Here is a 25,301-nt window from a genome sequence, read left to right as displayed (position 1 = left end):
GTTGGAAATTGGGCTGTTTTCTCAGTGGTTTGACATTTTAGCTTTGATCAGGCATGGGATCCTTGTTGCACAGAGAGAAATATGTAAGATGAGTTTCAAGAATACAGATAGTCTTTGCCAGTCCACTGAGATGGCTTTTAGATATTCATTACTTTTACTTGACTTTTATATAGGTTATAAAAAGTAAATGTGGTGAAACCTCTTTTTACATGGACAGAATAGAATTTCTGCTGGTTGGCCTTAAACTGATCCCACACTTGAAATTAATTGAAGTCCATGGGTTTATTGCCTCCAACACTTTTAAGCCAGTGCAATTTTTCATTTTCCCCAAAGTTGAAATTTTATGAAACCGAGTTATGGCAGTAACAATCCTTATGAAGAGGAGGATGAGAGGGAAAAGCACCACCTGCCAGGGATCATAATAAGGGGGAAAACATACTTCTTTTAAATTTCCATTTATAAGTGAAGTTAGCAAAATTGGAAACCGAGAGCCGCCATTTATTTCTGTAATAATAGTTGTGTCTTTGTTCCAAAATTAAGTCTTTTATCCAGGTTATTATGAATCCCGCGCTTCATAGCACCCTTCTGAAGGGATGAACCCACCAATAGTGCAGGTGCGGGTGAGATCATGAGTGGTGGATGTCACGTGTTTGAGTGGCATCCTTTAGGTCAAAGGACAGAGAGCTGCGATGAGGAGGGGTTTGTAGCTGTAGCTCAGGAGGTCTGTGAATATTTAGAAACCCTGCCCTTTGGGGGAGCTGGGAACACAACAATTGGGTTGAAAGAACAATCGCCCTTCTTGAAGTGGTGTTGGGAGCAGGGCAGTACTTACGGGCATGGACCTTGTATTTATAACCCCTTAGGTTGTAGGCAGAGATTTGAATGGCTCGCGGAGTAATACAATTATTTTTTATGATCGGATCTCAAAGGACTTTATAAAAACTACATAACTAAGGCCATGTGCAATTATTGAAGTGTAGCCACCTGTGGGAAAGAAATGGTTGACAACATAAGCTTTCCAGAATCTTCCGACATCCACTAACACTAGGAATGGAACCCCCTAACACAAATAAACATCTTTTGAATGGGCGAGAAATAATTCTTTCGTGAAAGTGAGGGCTGGAAAACATCTATTCTCACAGAGAGACCGAGAGATAGAGAGAGAGAGAGAGAGAGAGAGAGAGAGAGAGAGAGAGAGAGAGAAAGAGAGAGAGAGACTGAGATTGTAGCACTGATTACGCCAAGGCATCATAGGCTATAATCGCACCCACCCCCCCCAGAGGGTCCCTCTTAAGTGGTGACCTAAAAACAAATTCGCCAGTTGGCTGGAGCAGGCATCCTAAAGTTGCGGCAGAAGTGAATAAGCTTGACTGACTTCAGTCCCTGAAGGGTTCTATCTGTAAATGCAGAAGTGGAAGCAAAAACATTTTTTATTAGTCTTAAAATGACCCTGATTTTAATAAGTAGCCGCAGTGTCAGAAGCGTGGACTGGCGTCGGTCTTTCGCTTTTAAGAGCTCAAGCATCATGCATGCATGCGTTCCTATTTGTTTGATAGTTTTGATACTGGATTTGTGTGAGGTGTCCATATTCTTGCATAATAAGGAAGGCGAGTTTTTATCATTTTTCTCTGCGTACTACTTAAAGTATTCAGAGCGTCTTCTTATTTAAAAAACAAACAGGCCTGCAAACTCGATGCATGGCATTTAAATAATCATATTGAAATTCAGACCTAGCACCCACATTTCCCTCAGTGCTATCAGTTTTATGAGAAACTGGAAACTGCGGCTACACAATGGAGAGTATTCAGCGTGTGTGCTTACTGCCTTCCAACAAGTGTTCGGTGCTGTGAGGACCAGCTTGCCATAATTGGGGCAGTTATTTATTTTCCTGAATTTCTCTCTAATTTGGCAGTATTTTACCACTTAGTTTTATTTGGTTGGAGGTCTTTGAACCACCGCCTGTTTGTTCTGTCTGTAGCTCTAGGTGAAATATTTGAAGGCAGTAAAGTCAAATGGGAGGGATCACAGTGTCAATTTGGGGAAATGTAGGCATGTAGGTACTTTTTAATTTGGCGGTACCTGATCTGTTCCTGTTTATAGAAAAAATACCAGTAAAGGACTTTTTCATGTACTCCCCCCCCCCCCCCTTTATCATCACTAAATAATATTTACTAAGCACTCACCTGGACACAGTGCTGTGCTGGGCATAGCACTAAGACAGACAAAAAAGAGCCTGTGATTACTCCCCCAGGAATGAGCACTCAAAACCCCAGTCTATTGAAATGGGCACTGTGTAGAGCATTGAGATAATAATTTTCCAGATGGCAAATCAACCCAAATTACCGATTCAGTTAAACACTACGTTCTTTAAAAACGAATAAACAAACAAACAAAATACTTGTTCTTTGAGATGAGAACTTTGTTTTTCTCATGAACCCAAGAGATTATTATATACATCGCAATGGAAGTTGATTTTGGCACATGCGAATCATTTGAAGGGTCGTGACAGAGTTAAGTTCATTGCCGATGTGAAGAAAGGCTTTAGAACAACTGCCAGGAGGAAGGGGACCATACTGAATTGTAGAAGTGGGGATCATGGAAGCGTGTTACATGCAAGGCAGCGAAGAGCATTTCCAGACAGCAGGATGATGGTGTGGTGGCACTTACTGACTTTTCTAAGAAATCCGGGGCCAATTTTGATTCTGTGAATTCTTGGCTTCAACATTTCAAATTTTTATCCTCCCATATTAAAAAAAAAATTGACTACAGATAATACGTTACATATTTCTTAGGTATCTTGATACAACTCTTTTATAACCATTTTATTGACTATATTTTGAGACATAATTTATTTCTGACTTCAGAGGACTTTTTGCTATTAGAAATTAATGTCCCATAAATTATGTCATAGATTATATTGCCCAATTTCCCCTAAAGAGGCATATTCTCTCTTTCCTTTCCTTCCCCACCTTTGCTTTCTGATAAAGAGGAGGGCTGGCACCAGAAGGGTTGGGGGCACTTCTCTAAAATGAGCCAAAGGACAACACATAGAATCAAAAAGTATTTAAAGTATTTGTTGTGCTCTAAGTAAAAATATTACGTGTGCTTTACTCTTATTCCCCCATGCTGTTTATATATCATTCTGAGGGGTGGTGGAATGGACCTGTTTTTAGTTTTCCCGCTATGTAGCTTTTTGACGTTGATAATGCCAATTTAAGTTATTGACTTCATTATAATTTATAATTGCTCTTTGTATATATTGCCCCCCCTTTTTTTTTTGGTGATTGCTTGTTTGAAAATGAGAGACATGCCAATGTATTTACACTTGAATCTGTGTTGGTAAGAATGTTTTGCTGTGTGCTAAGGGCTTATTGTGCTATCGCTGTCTAACAAATAATGGGGTAACTGTGTGTTTTGACCAGTTTGTAAGTAAAGGTCAATTTCGTGCTTATGGTAATTAGCTTACTTATTCTAGACTTTTGGCTAATTCTGGTAATTTCCCGTGAAACAGTATATTTAGCAGAAAGGGAATTCATTCTTAAGCACAGTGGTTTTTTCCTTTGCATTGGAGACTTTAATTTTAAAAGTGCTTTATCTCTATCTTTTAAGCAAAAACCCCGAAAAGGCTATGAAAAATGGCAAAGTTTGCCTTAAGGGTGGACGAATAATGAATTATTTGAAGGAAGAGATGAGAAAAGGCCTGTGCGATGGAGGGAAGGAAAAAGTTCAGTCACCATGAACTGACACAGCTTAGGGAAGGCTCACTTTGGGTTCTTCTGGAATAAAATCTGCCACGAAGCCCTCCTTTCACAGCTTCTAGGAAAACGGTGCTTCTGTTTTTGGTAGCAAGAAGATTAAACGTTACTTTGAAAGAACCTGTCTTTAAACCCCTATACTTAAGGTCTCGATTTTCTTTCAGACCCCAACTGTAAACTTGAAGACAAGACTGAAGATGGAGAGGCAGTAGACTGTAAGAAGAGGCCGGAAGACGGAGAGGAGCTGGAAGACGAAGCTGTGCACAGCTGTGACAGCTGCCTCCAGGTGTTTGAGTCACTGAGCGATATCACAGAACACAAGATTAATCAATGTCAGTTGACAGGTAAACAATACTTATCACTTCTTGTCTACGCATACCATTCTATTTCTGATTGTTTCAGTTCGTACCTTTTTTTTCCCCCTCTTCCAATTGTTTTACTCCCACATTTGAAACGTAGGTAAGTCTAGAAGTGCTTTAGAAAGAATTCTAAGATGGTGGTTTGTGGCAAACTCAGGTCATAGTCCTTAGATTATGAATTGTACCTCGAATTTTTTTAAATGTTTATTTATTTTTGAGACAGAGAGAGAGAGACAAGAGTGTGAGTGGGGGAGGGGCAGAGAGAGAGAGAGGGAGACAGGGAATTCGAAGCAGGCTCAAGGCTCTGAGCTGTCAGCACAGAGCCTGACGTGGGGCTCAAACTCAAGCTGTGAGATCATGACCTGAGCCGAAGTTGGATGTTTAACTGCCTGAGCCACATAGGTGCCCCTGAATTGTACCTAGATTTTAATAGCTAGCAGGTACATTTTTCTTTCTTTTTTTCCTAACTATACTGATGTCATGCGGGTCCAGAATCTAACATGATGGTTAAAATAAAGTTAAAAAAAAAAAAAAAAAGAACCCTTTGAATGTGTTTTCAAAGAAGTTAAGCATGGATTAACTTATTTTGATTTAAATATCGCTTCCTCAAGGGAACTTTCCGTGATGCCTCTCAGCCTGAGTTGGGTGCCTTTTTGTGTTCCCATAAAGGCCTTTGCCTATTCCTGCATTTCACAGTTTCTGATGCGTGTGTTCACATCTCCCTGTTCCTCCTGAGACTGTGAACTCATGGATGGCAGCAACTGTGTCTTCTTCGTCACCATACTCTCTGAGCCTTAGACAGTGCTTGGCCCACATTATGTTCCCACTAAGGTGTGGATGCTATTCTGCTATGCAGTTCATAGGACAAATCCAATTTAGTGACGGGAAGCATGACGTGTTCGATTTAATTGTTGAATACAACTAAAACTCAGTTTGCCATATTTCTACCCTCTTTAAAAAACATGTTCTACAAGAATGGACTGTATCAGCCTCAGTGGGACAATGTAGGCAGTTATTATTATTATTTTCTTTTTTAGGTTCATGTCATTTTTCTCTTGTTATTGGAAGCTGGCATTCTATGGCTCTGTATGTGTTTGTAAATCTCTCTCGCTCTCTCTCTTTCCCAGCACAAATCTTTCTTCAATTAACCATGGGTAGGAAACATATTTACTTAAACAAGCTATTCTCCAACTGTTTTCCATACAATATTGATATTTTTGTAAGATTTTAAAAGGTGTTCCATTTTAGCCAGGTTTTCTGAACAGAGTTTTGTGGAAATGTTGGACTAAATCCAATTAAATAGGCTTTTTTGTTAAAGTGCACTGTGGTTTTTCAAGAAGGGACTATAGTGAATACGTTTAGGCCATAGAATCTTCTTTCTTTCAGAAAACCCCGTTCTCTTGATTGTATCTTAAGTTTGGGCAGCAATGTCGCATTTATAAACATTGGTCATACACATAATTTTTTGTGGTTTTTAGGATTTTTGGTAACTTTTATTTTGTTACAGTTCCAAACTGATGAAAAATTGCAAAAATAATGCATAGAATGCCCATACATTATTTACCTGATTCACTGATTCAGTGATTAGTGATATTCCACCCCATTTGCTTTGTCATTATCTTTCTCTTTCATTAACTTAATCACTTGAGAGAAAATTGGTGACATCACATCCTTTTAAATATAACTTCTGTATTTCCTAGAATGAATATTCTCTAACATGGACACAGCATACTTATCACAATCAGGAAGGTTAACATTTAAATACCATGGAATACTATTATTTAATCCACGATGAATATTTAAATTTGAATAGTTGTTTCTATAATGTCCTTTATAACTCTTTTTTCTTATCTAGGATGCAGGATCATGCATAACATTTATTTGTCATGTCTTTTTTGTTTCCTTTCACCTGGAATGATCTCTCAGCCTTTCTTTGTCTTTCTTGACCATGACATTTTTGAAGAGTAGCTACTTTACAGAATGCCTGTCTGTATTTGGGTTTGTCTGATGTTTCCTTATGATTAAATTCAAGTTCTAGAATTCTGTGGTAGGAACACCACCCAAATGGTGTTGTGCTCTTCTCAGTGCATTAAGTGTGCAAGCGTGTGATGCTGGTTTGTCCTGATGTTGATGATATTAACATTGACTACTTACTTAAGGTGGTGTCCACCAACTTTCTCCAGTGTAATGTTACTATTTCCCCTTTGTAAGCAACAAATAACTTGTGGGGAGATGCTTTGGCACCATATAAATATCCTCATCCTTATAAAACATCCATTTTAACTCTATAATTTTTGTAGTTATTAATTAGCCTTCCAACAGTGTCCTTTCTTATTCATTCACTCATTTGTTAATTCATATCACCAGGGGCTTTTGGATTTTTATTTTATTCGGTGGCCAGAATTCATTACTGTCATTATTGTGATGCTAGGATTGCCTGAGATTTAACCAATGGGAATCCCTTCAAATTGGATTTTGTGTTGGTTTCATGTGTCTTTATCATTATTTGAGGGTTTGACAAAGTTTCTGCTGCAGACAGATGCCCCAGGCTTTTCATAGTCTTATTCATATCATTATCTTATTCATATCATTATCATATGTGCCAGTCCACAATCAGCCTTTTTTTCAAGGAGGCCTCACTCCTTTAAGAAGAGAGGTATTTAGAAACCAAGATATGGGCACTATGTGTGCTCATTGCTGTAGGTATATCATTGATTATAGAGCCTTCCAGCAGACAGAGTTAAGAAGTGTATATGTAAATTTGATATACACATAGGAACCATGTGTTCATAATTGATGACTCTAATTCAGTCCAACACTTCAAGTTCATCCCAGTCTTTTTCCTTTCCATATTCATTACTACATTCTTTAGCAGTGAGAAACCTAGCTTCATCTTCCTGAATATGTTTACCCATTTGCTTGAATCTAGAATACACATGGAGCCGTTTCAAAGTTGCTTTCCTATATCATCATGATAAGCAGACCAACTAACTAGAGTTTCACAGTTGTTTATTATTATTAATGCTATAATTTTAATGTAACATATACATACAGTGAAATCTATAAATCATAAGTGTACAATTTGATGAATTTTGACAAAATATATATATATTCACGTGACCCACATCCCTCTGAAATACCTCCCTGCATCCTAGAAATTCCTCTTGTACCCCTTTCTGATCAATAATGCTCCAGCAGAAGTAATTAGCTTTTAAGTTTTTTAACGATAGATTAGTTTTGTCTGTTCTAAGACTTCTTTTTTTTTTAATTTTTAAATGTTTATTTTTGAGAGAGAGAGAGCACGAGCGAGGGAGGGGCAGAGAGAGGGAGACACAGAATCCGAAGCAGGCTCCATGATCTGAGCTGTCAGCACAGAGCCTTACCCGGGGCTCGAACCCATGAACAGTGAGATCATGACCTGAGCTGAAGTGAGATGTATAACCAACTGAGCCACTCAGGCTCCCTTTGAGTCCAGCTTCTTTTGCTCAGTATAATGTCTGAGATTCATTCATGTTGAATGTATGAATAATGTGTTTTTTCTTGCTGACTGGTATTCCATAAGATGAATATATCATCATTTTTTTTTAAATTTTTTTTTCAACGTTTATTTATTTTTGGGACAGAGAGAGACAGAGCATGAACGGGGGAGGGGCAGAGAGGAATATATCATCATTGATTTCCATTCTTGCATTGGTAGACATTTTGGTTATTTTTTGGTTTTTGGTTCTTATGAATAAAGTTGTGCACCGTCCTGCGTAGGTCTTTCTGTGGACATATATTTTATTTCTCCTGATTTAATAAGTCATGGTAGAATTGCTGAGTCATGGGAGAGGGTTGGTGGGATATGTTTAACTGTATACAAAACTTCTGAACCTTTTCCCAAAGTGGTTGCACCATTTTACACTCCTGCCAGCGATGTCTGAGAGTTCCAGTTATGCTTCCTTGCTAACATTTGTGTTGTCAGTTTTTTTAATTTTAACATGCTATTGGATGTGTATTGGTATTCTTTGTGGATTTATTTGCATTTCCTAGCTCATATACATTTAATTGACTTCATTTAATGCATTTTTTATCCCTTAGAATGCATAATTTTTGGAAAGTTCCATTAAATGCAGACAATTAGTATGATTCTGTTTTCAGTGGAATAGCTGGTGATTTAAAAGAAGCTTTACTCATGTAGAATCATCAGTACTGTTAGAGTAAAAACATAGTGACTTGACTGACATGGCGAATATATACTATGCCAGCAAGAAATCTTACCTTAGGTAAGAGGGGGTTGTTAAGCAAACCCTAAATTCTGTTTAGTGCTTACTTTTTATTGAGTTTCTGCCACGTAGTTATCCTTATGTTCAGCTTTATGAAATAGAATGGAAGCAAAAGATACTATTCCTATACAACTTTCTATATTATACAATACATATTCCTTTAGATATTATGCAACTTTAATACCAGGGCAGAAAATGCTGGATTTTCAGCACATGGTATGGTGGAGTTATTTATGGGTTAAATATTGTTTTTCTTCAACTCCTCACTCTAATAAAATATTTGGTTTATTTTGATCTTAAACTTTGTTAAAAGTAGGGGAGCTAGTCTGTGCTCACATACCACAACATCTTAATCAAAGGTAGGAAAACAGAAGCCTATTTGTGACAATGAAACACATTTCAGGAAGGATAGATCTGCTAAGCCTTGGTCCTGTTTGTTGTTCAGGATGATTTCTCTGGGAGGGTGGAGGATTGATAAGGAAAAGCAGAGGCGGAGGATCAGAGAGAAAAGGGGGAGAAACAAAATCAGGAATCATTCACATTTGTTAAAGGTGTTGAAGTTGACACTTGAGTTGGCTAAGGGTACCCTTCAGACTAATCTGAAAAAGATTAAAGATCCTTGGAAGTATTTTAATTAAAAAAAGTAATATGATGCTTCTACCCTCTTCTTTGATTAAATCATTTTAATGTAAGCTGGGAGGTTCAACTCTTCTGATTCCTGTTTCCTGCTGCTTCAGTTAACTCTTTTTCTGGTGCTTTCCTCCCCCCACCCCCATGGACAAAGTGTTAGTTTAGCAAAGGAGGGTATTTCTAGTTTTCTTTTCCCCTCTTAGTTGACTTTTTCTTTCATTGTTCTTTTTTACTCTCTTTGTCATTTAACTTCATCTAGCCCCTTTTGTACCCGTGCTCATTCCCTCTGATTCCTGTCCTTTCCTAAAGACTCTTCATTTCTTTGTTGTCCGTATTTCTCTGCTTCCTTTGTCTTTGGCTTATAGTCTCTCACTGCTTTCTCTCCTTTTCCCTTGCTCCTTATGGCTTCCTTTCTATTAACCTTGAAGCCTTACTTACATGTTTGGGCCTCTCCAGCCAGACTTTTTGGTAAACCATTTACATGAAGAAAGAGTAGTGTTTTGGAGGGTTGACTGTAGAGTAGAATTAGGAGATGAAGAAGTGTTAAAACTTGTTGATTTGTAAGATGTTGTAGAGCTGGGTTATTCTGTGGTTTGACGCCTGTGGGAGTTACTGAGGGTAGTTCCCATGTCAGAGAACTGGTAGATACCCTGCTTTCAGATTCTTTCCATCCTGTAACTGTGGGTTTCTTGGTAACTTGAGATTTGTTCCTTTGGTGACTTTCATCCCCAAGAGTGAGGCACATTCTTTGGGGAGTCTGCCTATATCAAAACTGATTCACTCTGTATTAAATGTCTTGAAATCCTGGTATAGTTTTGCCAAGTGACCCCAGACTAGAACCCAGAATTGACTGAGCTTTAGAAGATGAAGTTCACATATGGAGCAAGACGACCAGTTCTAGACCCAGATTTGAAAATCATCATGTGGATTAGGTGTGCCCCAGGTCAGTTCATGAGTAGATATTAGTAACCTGGACTGAATTCACAGCCAGTAGATCCATCTGGGGACCTAGAGATCTAAGGGATCATACATACAATTCATGGAGTTCATCGCTGAGGGGTGATGAAATGTGGGCACTATTCTGGACCAGAGTCCTGATCTAGAAAACAAAATAGTCCCTTAAGGATAGGTAGGGACAAGGTGGCACTTGTGAAGGTGAGCTTTCTTTTTTGTCTCATGGTGCACTTTTCTTCTAGTCTGCAGTCCAACATGTGGTAAGTTATGTATCATCCCTGCTTAAAGGAATAAGGGGAAGGGTGGAAAGAAAAAAAAAATTAAATCCCACTTTTCAATTGTCGCAGTAGATGGAAACCACCTGTCCTGCCCCAGTCTTGCTCTCTTTTTCCTGGAGGCTGGGAAGGGAGGGAAATCAACAGTCTAATGCTGTTGGGACTCTCTGATGCAGAAGACAGATTATCAAAATATATATTTAAAGAAGGAAAAGCACAGAGAACCTCTCATTTTACTAATCCACAAACCCTATCATTTCTTGCCAATTCCCTCAGGGGGTGGGGAAGGCTGGAAGCCAGAGGGGTCTCATCACACTTCTCAACAAAGATTTAATAGCAGGGTGCTATGGGGAAGGCTGAGATTACGGAGACTTTATTACGCTTACAAAACTGAGTACGAACTAGCATTGTAAATCATCAAAACTAAGCTACACTTAACAGGATAAATGTGTAAAGTGCATTTGGTAATACTGTATGCTTGTTGTTCTGAGTCATTTTTCTCTTCTTTCCTGCTAATTTGCAAACTTGAGTTGTCTGTTAAGTGTTCTTTCACATCATTAACGTGAATTGCCGGGGTGTAAATGCAGAAAAAACTAAAGAGCATTGTATTAGTTCTTAACTGGCTGGCGCACCATACAGTTGGTAAGATGAGTGAGTAGAGAGAAGTATATGATAGCAAGACGATCGCACTTTTGGGGAAACACGTTTGTAGACCAGATTAACAAAACCCTCGCCACATTTGTGGCTCCTTTACAAATGTTATTCCTGTACAGGCTCACATTTTTGGGGAAAACGAAGAGGCTCACGTTTTGGGGGGAAAATGAACTGAACTGAATGCTTTGCATCAGATAAAATAATGTGTTCACTTCATTTGATTTTAAAAGTTATGAGACTTCTTGGAAGCTTTAATAGGTTTTGTGAACTGAAGACTTTTCAACATGTGTTTTTTTTTTTTTCCAAAGAATTTTTTAAAAAGTAAAAGTGATTGTACATGTGTTATATGGTTGTGGCAAATTAAAGACTGGCTGGTTCCACCCAAAAATCAAGTACTCTAACAGCTAGTTCTCTTGGCACAGGGAATAAGGAAACCAAGTATTTTATGAAATGAAACATTATTTTCATAGAAGCATATTGAAACTGTTTTTAGAAACTGTTTTTTTTTTGGTTTCCCTTTTTAATAAAGCATTAGTTGCAATAAATTGAATGAAATAAATGTGATAATTTTAACTCTTTAGTTTATATCAATTCAGTTTAAGGCATATAGCTTTTATTTGCATATTTCTGTATTAATTTCTGTACTGCTTCATTATTCATACTTTGTTATTAAGTATTTATATATTAATTAGTTATTTATTTCTATATAATTGGGCTTAAGGCATTGTGTGTTTTATTGTTTTATTCCCTTACGTTTGATCAATTCCTTGTTTCATACCTAAAATATTTTTTTTAGCTGTTAGCCTGCTTTTTCCAAATCCCCTAAGTCCCCAAAATGGAGTTTCATGCCCTCCATCTATTCCATTCCCAGCCCCTTCTCCACATATTTCTTCATTTTTAGACTAATCGTTTCCAAACTTTTTGATAAGTAAAAAGTTAGTTTGCCTCTTTATCGAACGCATTTATTTATCAACACATTTCACAGATGCGTGTATGGTACAACATTCACAAAAGTAGAAATTGAAAACTGAAGTAAAGATGAAATACACAGGTGTATAGAATAAATTTATGTTGTTTTATCATCCTGGTCTAGATTCACTTATTTTAACGATTCATTTTAAATGGCCGTGAGAGCTGAAAAACCTATCTCACAGAACCATCAAAGAGAGAACGTGTGTCATTACACTTCTCAGTAAGGTTCGTCATTGGCAATGGTGGACGTAAGCCCCTATTTCAAGTAACTTTCCTGATAATCTCAGTTTTGTTTTGCCAGGCTGTGGTCAAGTCTGATTAAATGGTTTTCCTCCTTTACACAGTGGCTGACAAAGAGCTTTCACGAGGAGTGGAAGGGCCGGGTTTGCCGTTTTCTTGTCAATGACTTGTCCTCAAATATCAGCATCCTGCAGTTTTCCTTGCAGAAAACTTTAGAAATCACTTGTCAAAATTTGAAAATTTTGTGTAAATTACGTGAGTTAACGTTAAAGAAGATGATCCATCAGTCTGTTTTACTGGGCACAGAAAACTGAGTTATTTTGAGGCGTGGGAAGGTCCTGGAAAAAGCAAGGGCACCCAGGCTCACGGGGATACTATTTATCTTCCTGCTCTCAGGAAGGTCTGCTTTGTTTCTGGATGGCTATTTATGGCTTGTGTCTGTTCTGATTGGTTTCTAAATACTCAGAGTATCTGCTCTATGCTAGGATTTGTACCCTAGGTTTCAGAGACTGCTGTTCTCGACTACCGTGTGGTATGTCATGTGAAAAACAGCTCGCCAGTCTCTGCTCCTCTCAGTTTCAGATGAAGTGATGGGGTTGAATGTGTCATTTTCATAGTCTGGCAGGGCCATGACCAAGTTCTATACATTTGCCAGGGAAAAAGCAATCCTCCCTAATTGGTTCCAACCTCTGAGCTGTTGGCTGAGTGAGCTGCTTTTTCTGGTTTGGGAGGGAGAGTTAGTTAAGCTATTACCTGCTATGAAAGCTTTGTTATTGCCACATAGGAGTTTTGATAGTAGTACCTAATCTACCATTCTCTTCTGGGCATATTTGTTTGTGAAATCCTCTGTCAAAACATGGGTGTAAAGATAGTCATTTTTGGTCCATTATTTTCTCAATGCTCTTTGAACGCTTTGGCGCATTGTAATTAGGATTTATAAAAGGACTGTACTGATGAGTTACGTTTTCCTGTTGTGAATGAGTTATTATGTGTATTAATTTATTAAAATTAAATAGTTGGAATGCTGACGGGGGTCATTAAGAAATATTTCTATGTATTTTTGATATGCCTTTTAAAATTGATGTTTTTATTCTCAGCCTGCCTTAATAAGTTGTAAATCACAAGAAAACTACTGATTGTGAGGGGAAAGTTCCTGAAGGATGAAATTCCTAGAACCAGAAAATAAATGGGTGCATTCACTTTATTTTTTACAAGTAGAACCTAAGTGGAGGATGTCACGTATTAGCTACATTTGCAAATTACCTGTGCCTTGATTACTTTGAGGTTTTTGAAATTAGCATGTTGAAATGACTATAATCCAAGAAAAAAAAATTAGCATTATTTGTGTAGAAAAAAGTGTTACCTCTAGATGTCTTGTGAAACCACAACTGTTTTAGATAAATGGTTTTGCCTTAGTTGTATAATTGATAATGAATATATAATCATCTAATTCTGTGGTTTCAGGATTTATTTGCCAAAAATTGTAAATAAAATGTCAAGAACGCAATCCATGGGAGAATATCTTCAAGAATTTCCACTGCGTCCTTGATGGTCATTGATGGTAATTAAAGCTGTCAGTTTGTCCCTGTGGAGAAGTGTAAAAATTATAAATGGAGGGCTGTACTTGGGATGTGGAAACAGTGGGGCCTCTTTTGTGGGGAAGATGAATTAAAAGAGATCAACTATTTCCTAGGCCCTGTGCAGCCGTTCAGTCTGTCTTACAAGCAGGGCAACGTGTAGCAATTTGGATACAGTTGTGTGCACACAAGGACTCTGCCACATGTAGCCTGTTCTCAGATGTGAAATTTAACATGATAAAACTTAAGATGTTGAAGTTTTACATTTTGCATGACTGCACTTGATTTTTTTTTTTTTTTTTTACAATACTTAGGATGCTTGTGACCAGTATCTACTTCCTTTAAAGGGTTGTGAGTTCCTAAAGAAGTATTAAAAGTACACTGTTTCCCCATTCTTTCTCTTTGTGCTACTATGGCTGGGGATCTTGTCTTTGGGGAATGGCAGCAATGTCACAGAGATCTATGACCTCTTAATAGGCCTTGGGAGGGGAAGGCAGGAATCATTCTACACTGTGCCTCAGGGCTTAGTTCCTTTAAACTTCAAGGAATTGGACTGGAACTCTTCACTCCTTCTTTCTTTCAGCTTTACCTTCGGGGGAAATTGATCGATTAGAGGTGATTATTCCACAAACTCTGAACCCTTTTCCCCTCTTTGTTCCAACTGGAGCTTCTCAAAGTTTAAAGGGATTGTGTCTCCTGGGTGAATTGTAGAATGAATTTAAGTAGATTATTGGGTAGAACCCTTTGAACACACATTAAAAGTGCTAAAAAATATATTTGGAACAGAAGGAAATATTTGAAGCCAAAGGATAAAGAAACATTTGTTTCAGTACTGATTATAATGTAATTATATGGGATATTTTTGAGCAAACGATTAGCTGTTAGACTGTAGAAGCATAGTAGTGCTTCACACCAAGAAAATAACGGGATAAGTGCAACAAAATAGACAAGTGTGCAAAATCCGGATGGTGTGAGACCCTAATGGGACCGAAGACATCCGCAAATGACTAGTTTTATATGTGTCCTCTATTAGGCACGGCAAGATGCTACTAATTGATGGCTTTTAGGTTTTTCTAACTTATTTAACAACAACAACAAGATAATATATACGTCATTTTTTAATTTTGCATGCATGCATGCGTGATAGATTTGTCTTATGGACACTGTGGACCTCGTTGGAATTGTATCTATGACCGCATCGATTTAGTTTTTCCTTCTTTAAAAAACTCCCAATTCTTCACCTGTACCTATCCACAGAGCAGTATTAGCTCCCCCTGGTGACTAAATAAAAGTGTAGACAAGAATGATTGGGGTAATGAGTGTCATTAACTTTTTAATCTTTAAATGCATAATTAATATTAAGATGCATACAGTAGGCAGGAACACTGAACTGTTTTCCAAGTAAAAATTCTAATTAGTCCTGAGAAATGTCCATTTTCATATCAGTATCTACATAATGAAGGCTGGTCTACCTTATGTGGCTTTTCTTGGAGTTGTGCCCATTTTAATGACCCCAGAGCTCTTGGTTTTCCAATGTGGGAGATACTGGAACAGAGGGTAAATATTCAGATTGTCTGTACACTAGGAGCTCATTACAAACAGAGAAAGTAAAAGCAACTACCAATTTACCTGTCTTTATCATTCTTACAAAAAAGACTTTGTATAAAAAAGGTCATCATTGTTAGAATGATTTAAAAAAAAATATCCTTTTAGAAAAACACTGTTATACATTCAAACACTAAGATATATTTTCTTTTGTTTTATCAAGAAAACATTTTTCCGTTTAACTTATGAATTATTTAAGGTGTATATTTTTATTACTGAGGTTGACTTTCAGCTTAACTCGTATAGTTTAATTTATAAAAAATTTCTCCATCATAATTAAATTATCAGGTTGACCGTTGAGAATGCTTTTGTAATCTTTTCGAAAAGGAATCTGTCTAATGTGTCATGGACTTACTGTTTCCTATATGTAATTTTATTTTCCATGCAAAGTATTTGCTTTTCACTTGTTTCATAATGGTTATCAGAAAGCAGTGTTCTGTGTGACTCTATGATCTGGTTTAATATTTTATATTAAATATTACATATGATCATGCATTCAAAAGGAAAGATTTGAAATTTTATCCGAGAGCTACTATTTGAATTGTTCTTTTGCTCCTCCTATTCTTCTGAGTATATTCTCCCTGTAATTTAACTCCACACCCCCCACACTCACTATTCTTTGGCTTCTCTTCCCTTCCCGGGACTTTATTTTTAGAGCACGAGCCTTAGCCTCTAGGTTTGTATTTTCCGTTTGTTTTTCCCGGGTACCTGTGTATGTTGGAAAAAAGGATACAGTCTTCTAAATGTAACTGTTTCTTCTCAATACATGAGGTATCATCTTCTTTGGCTTGTGAAATCTACCGAAAACTTCTTTTGGATATTTTGTCATTCCACCTAGAGTGATGGCATGGTTATCAAGCAGCAGAGCTGAACACAGCCCCTTCTCCTCACCTGAGTTTCTCTCCCTCCCCTCAGTGTTTCCTTTCTCACGCGTGCTGCCTGCCCTTTGCAGTTCATTTGTCTGAGTCTTAACAAAAGAGCAAAGGACTTACTTTTGCATGTGAGTCACTCATAGGTAGAGCTTAAGTTAGTGCCTCACAACTAAATAGTGCAAAGCTTTCTTCTTGAGAATACTGGTTTAAAACGGACACATTTTTATTAATACAAATATTACTGTATTGATTAGATACTGCAGGATAATAAAAAGTATGTGGCATCATTTCTTGTTACACTAAGACCGTGCAGAGGTAGTGAAATGAATAGCATGTCTCATAAGTCTGTTTTCCCAAATACTACTATGCATTTGTCAGGAGTATTCAGTTCAATAAATGTTTTTCAAGGTCTTACTCTTTGTCCAGTAAGTACTGGAAATACGACGTCCAGGATGTTCTGGGAGACAAATGGTTGAGAGTGGCTTGCTGAGCCCAACCTGGAGGTTTAGGGATGGCTTCCTGGAGCACATGATGCTGTTAGCATTGAGAAAGAGTTAGCGAGGCGAAGAAAGGTGGGGAGGGGAACATTTCGGGCAGAGAAAAGAGAAAGAAGAATAAGGGAGAGAAAATAAACAGAATAACTACTTGGGCACCTTCGAATAAGAGGAAAAGTGCAAGAGAGGGAATTGGTGAGATAATATGAATGTATGAATTATCAATTGCTGTGTAATAAGTTACTCTAAAACTTTCTGACTTAAAAACCACAATCTTAAAGTTTATGAGGGTCAGGAATTTGGGAGCAGCTTACTTGGGAGATTCTGGCTCAGCCTCTCTGATAAGGTTGTAGTCAATGGGTTGGCCAGGGCTACAACCATCTGAATGCTTGAGTGGGGCTGGAGGATCCACTTCTGGGCTCAGTCACATAGCTGCTGATTGGACACCTCAGGTCTTCACCACATGGGCTTCTCTACAGGGTAGCTCATGATATGGCAGCCGACTTTCCTCAGAACGAGAACTCTGAGGAGAAGGAGAGGGAGAGGGAGGGATATAGAAGTTGCAATGCCTTTTATGACTTAATCTTGGGAGTGGCATACTATTAAGTCTGCCATATTCTATTATAGATCACACAGACTAACAGACTAATTCTGGTATGATACCAGGCATCTATACCAGGAGGTGGGGATCTTTGGGGACCATCTGGAAGGTTGGTTATTATAATGAACCAGGAAGGGAAAGTAGGGTCTGGTCATGGAGGGAGGGTGCTAAGCTAAGAACTTAAATTTGATTCTCTGGCCTGTGCTTTTCATACTATTCTGAGGAATCCTGCAGGTATCAGCCAGGTAGGCATAGAAGTAGGGATTGAGTTAGTAGGAGTCCTGCATTCCCAGAACAGCCCAGGCTGGAATTCTTTTATGTACTAGATATTCCAGTAAGATTTTATTTGAATATTGAGTTTAGAAACTTAAGAATGTTTGATAATTACTGTTTCAGGCAGTGGGTAGCTATTGAAGGTTTTCTGCAGGGGAACATCTGTTCAGGTTGGATGGCATGTGGAGAGTAGATTAGAGAAGGAGTAGCAGCTCTTGTGATGGCACTGTTACGAAAAGATGGGGCCCAAGTCAGTGCAGTGGTCACAGGAGTGGAGAGGAGGCTCAAATTCAATAAATATTGAGAAGGTAAACATCATCCAGATGTACTGATTGATTCATTGTGGGACATAAGAACAAGGAAAAGATCTGGAACGAGCCCCACGTCTCTGAATTCCTCAGGTGCATTGGGTGACCATCGCCTGGCATCAGAGATGAGAAAGAAGCAGGTTAAGTGAGTTCACTTAAGCTCATGTTAAATTTGAGATACTTTTCTGGCTAAGTTGTTTAACATAGCAGTTGCGTATGTAGACCAGAAACCAAAGGTAGGCATCTGGCCACTTAGCATACTTCCTGTTTCCTTGGGTTGTGGTATAGTTTTCCCTTTGTCAATTATGTAAGTTTCTCCCCCAGCTTTCCCCCATTTCAGTGACACTGTTTCTGATCCAGCTTCCCCCTCCCCCCATCTTAATAATGGAAAACCTCCTCCCTTAGGTTGGTTTCTACTCTCACTTCGGCTGCTGGATAGAAGGCCCCATGCAGCTGGGGTTGTTCCAGCGAGCGGAAGGGACACTCTGAAAAAGCAAGACCTATAAAAGCTTTAAGGCTGACTAGTGTTCTTTTCTTTCGAGATGAGGAATTTTGACATCCAGGGTTTAATGCCTTATTGAAATCCAGCAAATGGATGCTAAGAAGGGTGCTTTATTCTCACAGGATTAGAGCAGTGGGTTTTCTTTTTAGAAATATATCCTAAGGTTCATCTCTACAGGAGAATCTTACTACTTAGGAATTGTCGGTTATGCCCACCAGCACCTCCCCCCACCCCACACAAAAAATTACCAGGCAGATTTAATTTTGTTATTCATTTTTTTTTTTTTTTGGAATCTGTGGCTATCTCGTGAATCTTCACAGACTGCTTTTAGGCTTGATTTTTAGACTTGCAGTTCCCAATCATCTCCCTGAGCATTATTTTCATTAAAAATTCCATTAGCTTTAAAAAAAATCAATGTAATCATTCAGTAGTAATTAATTCTTACCAATCTTTGAATGGAAAGATGAATTAACAAAACTTCAAGATGTTAAAATGAGTCAAAAGAGTTGTGTGGTTAATGGGACTAGTAGAGATGTCAGTATAATGGATAGAAGGGTGGGCTCTGGCAGCTGGCCAACCACAATGCGAATCTCACTTCTCCAGAAGCTAGCTGTGTGGCCTTAGGCACATAACTTACATTTTTAATCTAAAACTTCTTTATCTGTAAAGTGGGGGCAATAATAAAAAGGTGATAATATTGCCTGCCTCCTAGGGTTGTGTTGATTAAATGAGATAATAGATGTATCATTCCGGTAAGGTGCTTGGTACACAGTGAGTCCTCACTATAAACATAATTATTCGTATTAATATTATCAAAGGTGGAAATGATTCCTTTAAGAATAACTCACACGAGTCAGATTCTAGATTTGGATGCCTTCCAAAATCCTGAGAGGTTTTGAAAGAGTTAGAATGAGTTAATACTTGGCGTTCAGTGTTAAATTCTCCCCCTTTTAAAATTCAAAAGGGAATAATACGTGATTGGTGTTGGGGGAAAGGGGCAATTGGAAGAAATAAGAATTAGTTTAATTAAGCATGCTTATCAATATTCTAGTAAGACCTTAATGTGGAGATTTGTATAGAATAGAGAACATCGCATTTTGAGAATAAAGAAGAGAGGCCCTGTGTCTGTATAACATTTTATTCTAATTTTATTCTACACAAGATATTAAAAATTAAGTCCCTGACATAAACTTTTGGCCTGCACTCTGGTGCGTGTAACTATAAGAAGACAGTTGTGCAATGGATAGCATTGAAAAATGTTGTGCTCATAGCTTATAGCTTATTTATTTATTTATTCCCATGCATCTTTTAGAATGTTTTAAAAATAATCCTCCCTGGTTTTGTGAATTACCTCAAAAATTATAAAATATTAATTTTAGCTTAGTGCAATTAAAAATATTCATACCTTGTTGTTAGTGGGCATGGGTAAGCATCACAAAATCTTCCTAGCAGTCATAGCGATTCAGACGATTAGTGGTTTGGAAAATCATCTGGTCGAAGTGAGTTCTTTTAAATCTGGGAGACTCAGACTTTTGTTTTCTAGGAGACCAGAGCCTGAAGAAATGCATTTGTGCAACAAATGACCCTAAGATAGTTGACTTTTTCAGTGCACCAAATGTATGAAAGCAGCATACTTAATGTGTACATGTTAGTGAGTTTTCAGTATATTCACATTTTCTGCTATGCATTGTGAGGGTGCAAAGAAATACGAGTCACCAACCTGATGACAAAGGATCTTACTGTGCACTTGGGGAACAAAACACATGTACCTGAAAAAGTAATAGTGAATGCAGCCGTATATCATTAAATGCCAGAATTTCTAATATGAGCAGTAAGTTCCATAATGTTTATTTTTTTTTATATTTATTTATTTTTGGGAGAGCATAAGCATGGAGGGGCAGAGAGATGGGGACAGAGGATGCAAAGAGGGCTTTGCGCCGACAGGCTGACAGCAGCAAGCCCGATGTGGGGCTCGAACTCAGGAATCATGAGATGATGACCTGAGCCGAAGTCGGATGCTCGACCAGCTGAGCCACCCAGGTGCCTCAAGTTCTGTAATGTTTAGAAAGGGGAGTGCTAAGTGTACAAGAGCTGGTAGGAGAGGCCTTGTGGAAATGACCACAGGTGAATACACCCAGGCAAATCACTAGGAAATGAATAGGAACAGGGATGGTCTGGGGTGTTAGGGCAAGATGAAGCATCTCAGGTAGGGAATTGTAGATGGATAAAGACTTTGAGTTAAAATTTTTGTATCTCAGCAATGAACCACGGGAATCTGCCCCCAAAACCAAGAACACACTTTACACACTGTATGTGAGCCAATTTGACAATAAATTATATTAAAAAAAATTTTTTTTTGTATCTCATCTAGAAAATAATGTCATAAGCAACAGCATTGTGTCACATCAAATTGCGCACTCCTGGAGTATTCAAGAGTTCAAGCAGAGTGCAGTGCATGTGAAAAGGGCTAAACAAAGTAACAAAAGAAAGTAACCCCGATGGAAGTTAACCAGGAAAAATATCTATTTCCATATTAGGTTGTCCTATGAGGAGTTTGAAAATCAAGTAGGGTAGAATCCGTGCACAATTGCTGAGAAGTGACTTGGGTTATGGAACCATTTTAAGAATACTCCTCTAAAATAGCTTAACCGGTCTGGACTATCATATGAAGTTTCTTAATTCATTAAAAATATATTGAGCCTGTCTCCAGGTGACTACATTTGATAGTAGGATCTTTTGCCTTAATGCTTTTGTTAAAATGTCATGAAGTGTCTTCAGACTTAATTTTCACTTAAGTTTTATTCTTATTATGCTATGAGCCTTTGGTGCTTATCAAATGTAAATTTTCTCCAGTGAAGGAAGAAATTACTAGCACAGCTATTAATAGATTAATGGAAAGTCTTATTGCTTCTTAAAATTTATATTTTCATGGTGATTGACAATCGCTAATTAGTTAATCCTCTGTCTGTGCTCATGAGGTAGGTCAATATTATCTCCATTATAAAATGAGAAGATTGAGAAATCAGAATCTTCAGTGATTTCCTCAACACCCTAGTTCTGTACTGACATGACAAAAATAAATTGAGTTTACTCTTACACATTTCTGGGTTTTTTGGGTTTTTTTTTTGTTTTGTTTTTGTTTTTTTAGTTAGCGAAATATCTTTGGGTTGAACCGTTGATCACCGGAGACATCTTTTCCCTTCACTGTCCAGCTAAAACGCCATTCACATCAAGTGGCTTAGACATCTAAGATTGAAAGTAGACTTTAGACAAATTCAAAAGCTATATGATTGTATGTAACAGAAAACCCCCAACTAACTGCAGCCTAAATTAGAAAGAAGTTTATTTCTTGCTTATATGTGTGAATTCTGGAGCCAAGTCCAGAGCTGGTTTTCTTTGTTGGTGTTGTGCTTCTAGCCTGTGGCTGGTGTTGTCAAGTGGCCGTGCTGGCTGTTGGACTTCATGTCATCATGACCAGTTGGAGGTTAGGAAAAGAAGGAAGGTGGAAAACCTCACAGGGCCTTTTTTTGTCTGAGTTGGTTCTTTTTAAACAGCCATCCAGTAAGTCCCACCCGTAATCCCACTCACATCTCAATGGAATGGAAGAGTGGATTTTGAGATAGGTGACTAACATAGTCTCTCACACAAGTAGCCTTTTTGAATATTTGAATTTTGTGTTATTTTGTGTTGCTAATGATATTTCTCTTTTCTGGTATCATGTATAATTTAGGGTCCTCGCTACAGCATAGGTGCCTTTCGAATTCCAACTATGGACAGAACCTTTTTCTCTGGTAGATAACCTACATTCTTTAATTGTTTCATAGATAGCACATCTGATTTTCCAGTGGAGAAACTGTTTTCAAACCCAAGGCAGAGTTGTATTCTGAGACTCTGTGCTTCGTCCACCTTGATTCTCTGTTTTGAATGTCAGTAGCCCTAGACAGAAAAATAAAGAAACTTACCTTTACTCGATCAGAATGCTTAATGCAACTAAGGCAGGCATGTAGAACCCTGGGGAATGTTTTCGGGGCCATGGTACAGCACATGGAACTTCTGTGTACCTGACCAACCTCAACACCATCCTGTTTCACCCTAGAAAGTATATTTTTCATGAAAGCAGCATACATTATGCGCCATTCTGTGTTTGTCCTGGCACATGGAGCTCAGTTAAATGAAAGGTATGTCACACACCTGTTTTTTGGATGAGATCTATCACCCAGGCATGGCCAGCCTGCCACTGCTAGCTTGAGACATGGAACTGCCTAGATCATCTGCCATAGCTAAGCAGCTGGTGTGAGACATGCCTTCTTCAGTGTATGTATGCTACATGCCTCCCAGGGCGGCCATGCACACTTCTCTCCCACCATTCTTCCTCTCCACGGCCCTTCCCCAGCATCTACAAGCAAACAGGTGGTATAAAAAATACACTAGATAATCTATACAAATGGAGGGACTGTGGAAGACAGAAGTTTTCCATTTGGCGTTGAACAGTCATGCAAGGTTAGAGCTAAAAAGACCATTGGAGTTCACCTGGTCCAACTCCCTTTTTATGGTAAAGAAAACCCACTGTCCCCTAGCAATTTACTGGCCCTGCTACCACTTGGGACATTGAACTTCTGACTCCAAGTCCAGTGTTGGTTTTGCGATATGAATTATTCATCAAAATGAAGTGCATGATGAATCACACCAAAAGCCATTACCCCAAAGCACATTCCGGGTCAGATGACTACTCGTGGGAGTGCTAGTGTCCTTGCCTTCTTCAGGTGGGCACTTCTTACTCCATAAGTTGTACCAGATATTTATCTATAAGTAGATGGACTCTATAAACCTCCCTGCCTCCCTACCTCCATCTCATGAGTATTTCCCCAATCCCTAGCTGTTACCCCATTCTTTGGGAACGTGTGGAGAGAAAAGCCTGCTGGCCTCTGCTAAGGAGGACTCCCTCCCACTGAGGACTTGGACCAGCAACAGGAGGGCTGCCTGGTTTCCCTTGGATGGACAGGTCGTGAGCAGTTCTGGGTCACCATTTTGGCATGAAATTGGGCTCGGTGGCTCTCTCGGTGCCATCCTTGGTGTTATTATGGAAGACACTTCTGTGTAGGGGGTGATGCTTGATGAGGCAGAAGTGATCAGCTGCCTGTCAAGGGTCTTCCATTGTAGATGATTCTGTGTCTTTTGGGTGGAAGTTGCAGAAGGGCACTGTGCCCCTTTTCTGTTGGCTTCTCCTTTCTCTTTAGTTGTCAGACCACGTATTACCTGTTCTGCCCATGTTCTTGTCAGTTTCCCTGCGCCACTGGATATTTTTAGATTCCTCTAACCCTGTATGAGACCCCCTTCCAATTTTTAATAAATCTCCAATGTGCCCCTTGTGGATATCTGAGAAACTCCATAAAACCGGGTGTAGATATAATGGAAGAAAAAGTAAGTTCCAGCTGCAAGTGGCTCATGTTTGCTAATTGGAAAAGTTATGGGTGCTTTCAAAATAAAAACAAGTTTATAGACATTCTTTGCAGTATAGCTGTTACATTTTTAGAGAATTAAAAAGTAGGCTGTGTCATAGGCAACCCTTATCCACTGTTGTGCTTGTGATGCTCAGGAGAGACCTAAGTGTCTCTCACTATTGTTTGATGCCTTCCAATTATTAATATGTTTACACCTTTAAGTCGGAAAATACTTGAAGAATCAAAGAGAAGAGGAAAGCAGAAAGTTTTCAATGTAAGGAGCATATATCTTTTTTATATCTTTGCTGGAATTAAAGTTAAATATTTATAAATGTTTTTGAGGAACTTTAATGTTTTTATTATATTTTTATTATAACGTTCCAAGTTTGCAATAGCGCCTTCATTTGAATTTGGTTTGGTGAGATTTTTATGATCTTTCTAATACATCCAAAACTTAAAAAAAAATTATGTTTGTTGATTTTGGGAGAGAGACAGAGAGAGAGAGAGAGAGAGAGAGAGAGAGAGAGAGAGACAGATCACAAGCGGGGGAAGGGCAGAGAGAGGGAGACACAGAATCAAAAGCAGCCTCCAGGCTCTGAGCTGTCAGCACAGAGCGTGACATGGGGATGGAACTCATGAACTGGGAGATCATGACCTGAGCCGAAGCCGGGTGCTCAGCTGACTGAGCCACCCAGGCATCCCTCAAAACTTTTTTTTAAGGTTTATTTATTTTGAGAGAGAGAGACAGTGTGTGAGTGAGCGTGGGAGAGGGGCAGAGAGAGAGGGAGACAGAGGATCCCAAGAAGGCTCCATGTTGTTAGTGCACAGCCTGATGCAGGGTTTGAACTCACAAACTATGAGATCATGACCCGAGCTGAAGTTGGAGGCTGAGCTGAAATAGGAGGCTCGACTGACTGAGCCACCCAGGTGCCCCCAAACCTTTTAATAATAGATGTAAAGATGTACCAAAATGAGAATATTCTCTTGTTTATGCACTATTAGATCAAAATATTTATTTTCGAAATAACCATTCCTATTATATTTCCATATGATATGTGTATGTGTTTGTTTAAATCAGCTTATCATTATATTGATATAATAAAATACAGAATTTTTTAGTTAATTATTTGATTAATTTTTTAGTTAATTATTACTGGATAATGAAGCATCACAAAAGTTAGTGACTTAAAAATGATAATAGTTTAGGGGCATCTGGGTGGCTCCTACTCTTGGGTTCAGCTCAGGTCATTATCTCACAGTTTTGTGAGTTTGGGCCCTGTGTGGGGCTCTGCTCTGGCAGCTTGGAGCCTGCTTGGGATTCTCTCTCTCTCCCTCTCTCTCTGCCCCTCCTCTGCTCTCACTGTCTCTCTTTCTCTCAAAATAAATAAATAAACTTAAAAAAATGATAACAACTTATGACTTTTCACGAATCTTTGGGTTGTCTACTGCTTTTTGTGAGGTTGACCTGGAGGTCTTACCTGGCTGGTGCTGACTACGCCTGGGAGTCCAGCTGAGGCTTGGTTG

General features: G+C 38.6%; 1 protein-coding gene across 4 annotated transcripts in view; it reads left to right on the top strand.

Moving 5' to 3' along the window:
• ZNF521 (zinc finger protein 521) overlaps window positions 1–25,301 on the top strand; it is a 278,827-nt gene that overhangs the window by 24,887 nt on the left and 228,639 nt on the right. For all 4 annotated transcript variants that reach the window (XM_023241840.2, XM_023241839.2, XM_023241838.2 and 1 more), the window contains one exon: window positions 3,920–4,099. Coding sequence is in view for 3 of the 4 variants with exons in the window: in XM_023241839.2 (XP_023097607.1) it covers window positions 3,920–4,099 (180 nt within the window). In the remaining variant the exon portion in view is untranslated. The remainder of the gene's footprint in view (window positions 1–3,919; window positions 4,100–25,301) is intronic.

The sequence above is a fragment of the Felis catus genome, chromosome D3 (assembly GCF_018350175.1).
Source record: "Felis catus isolate Fca126 chromosome D3, F.catus_Fca126_mat1.0, whole genome shotgun sequence".
Lineage (NCBI taxonomy): Eukaryota > Metazoa > Chordata > Mammalia > Carnivora > Felidae > Felis > Felis catus.
Note: the sequence above shows the minus strand (reverse complement) of the source record. Positions and strands in the feature narration are given on the sequence as shown.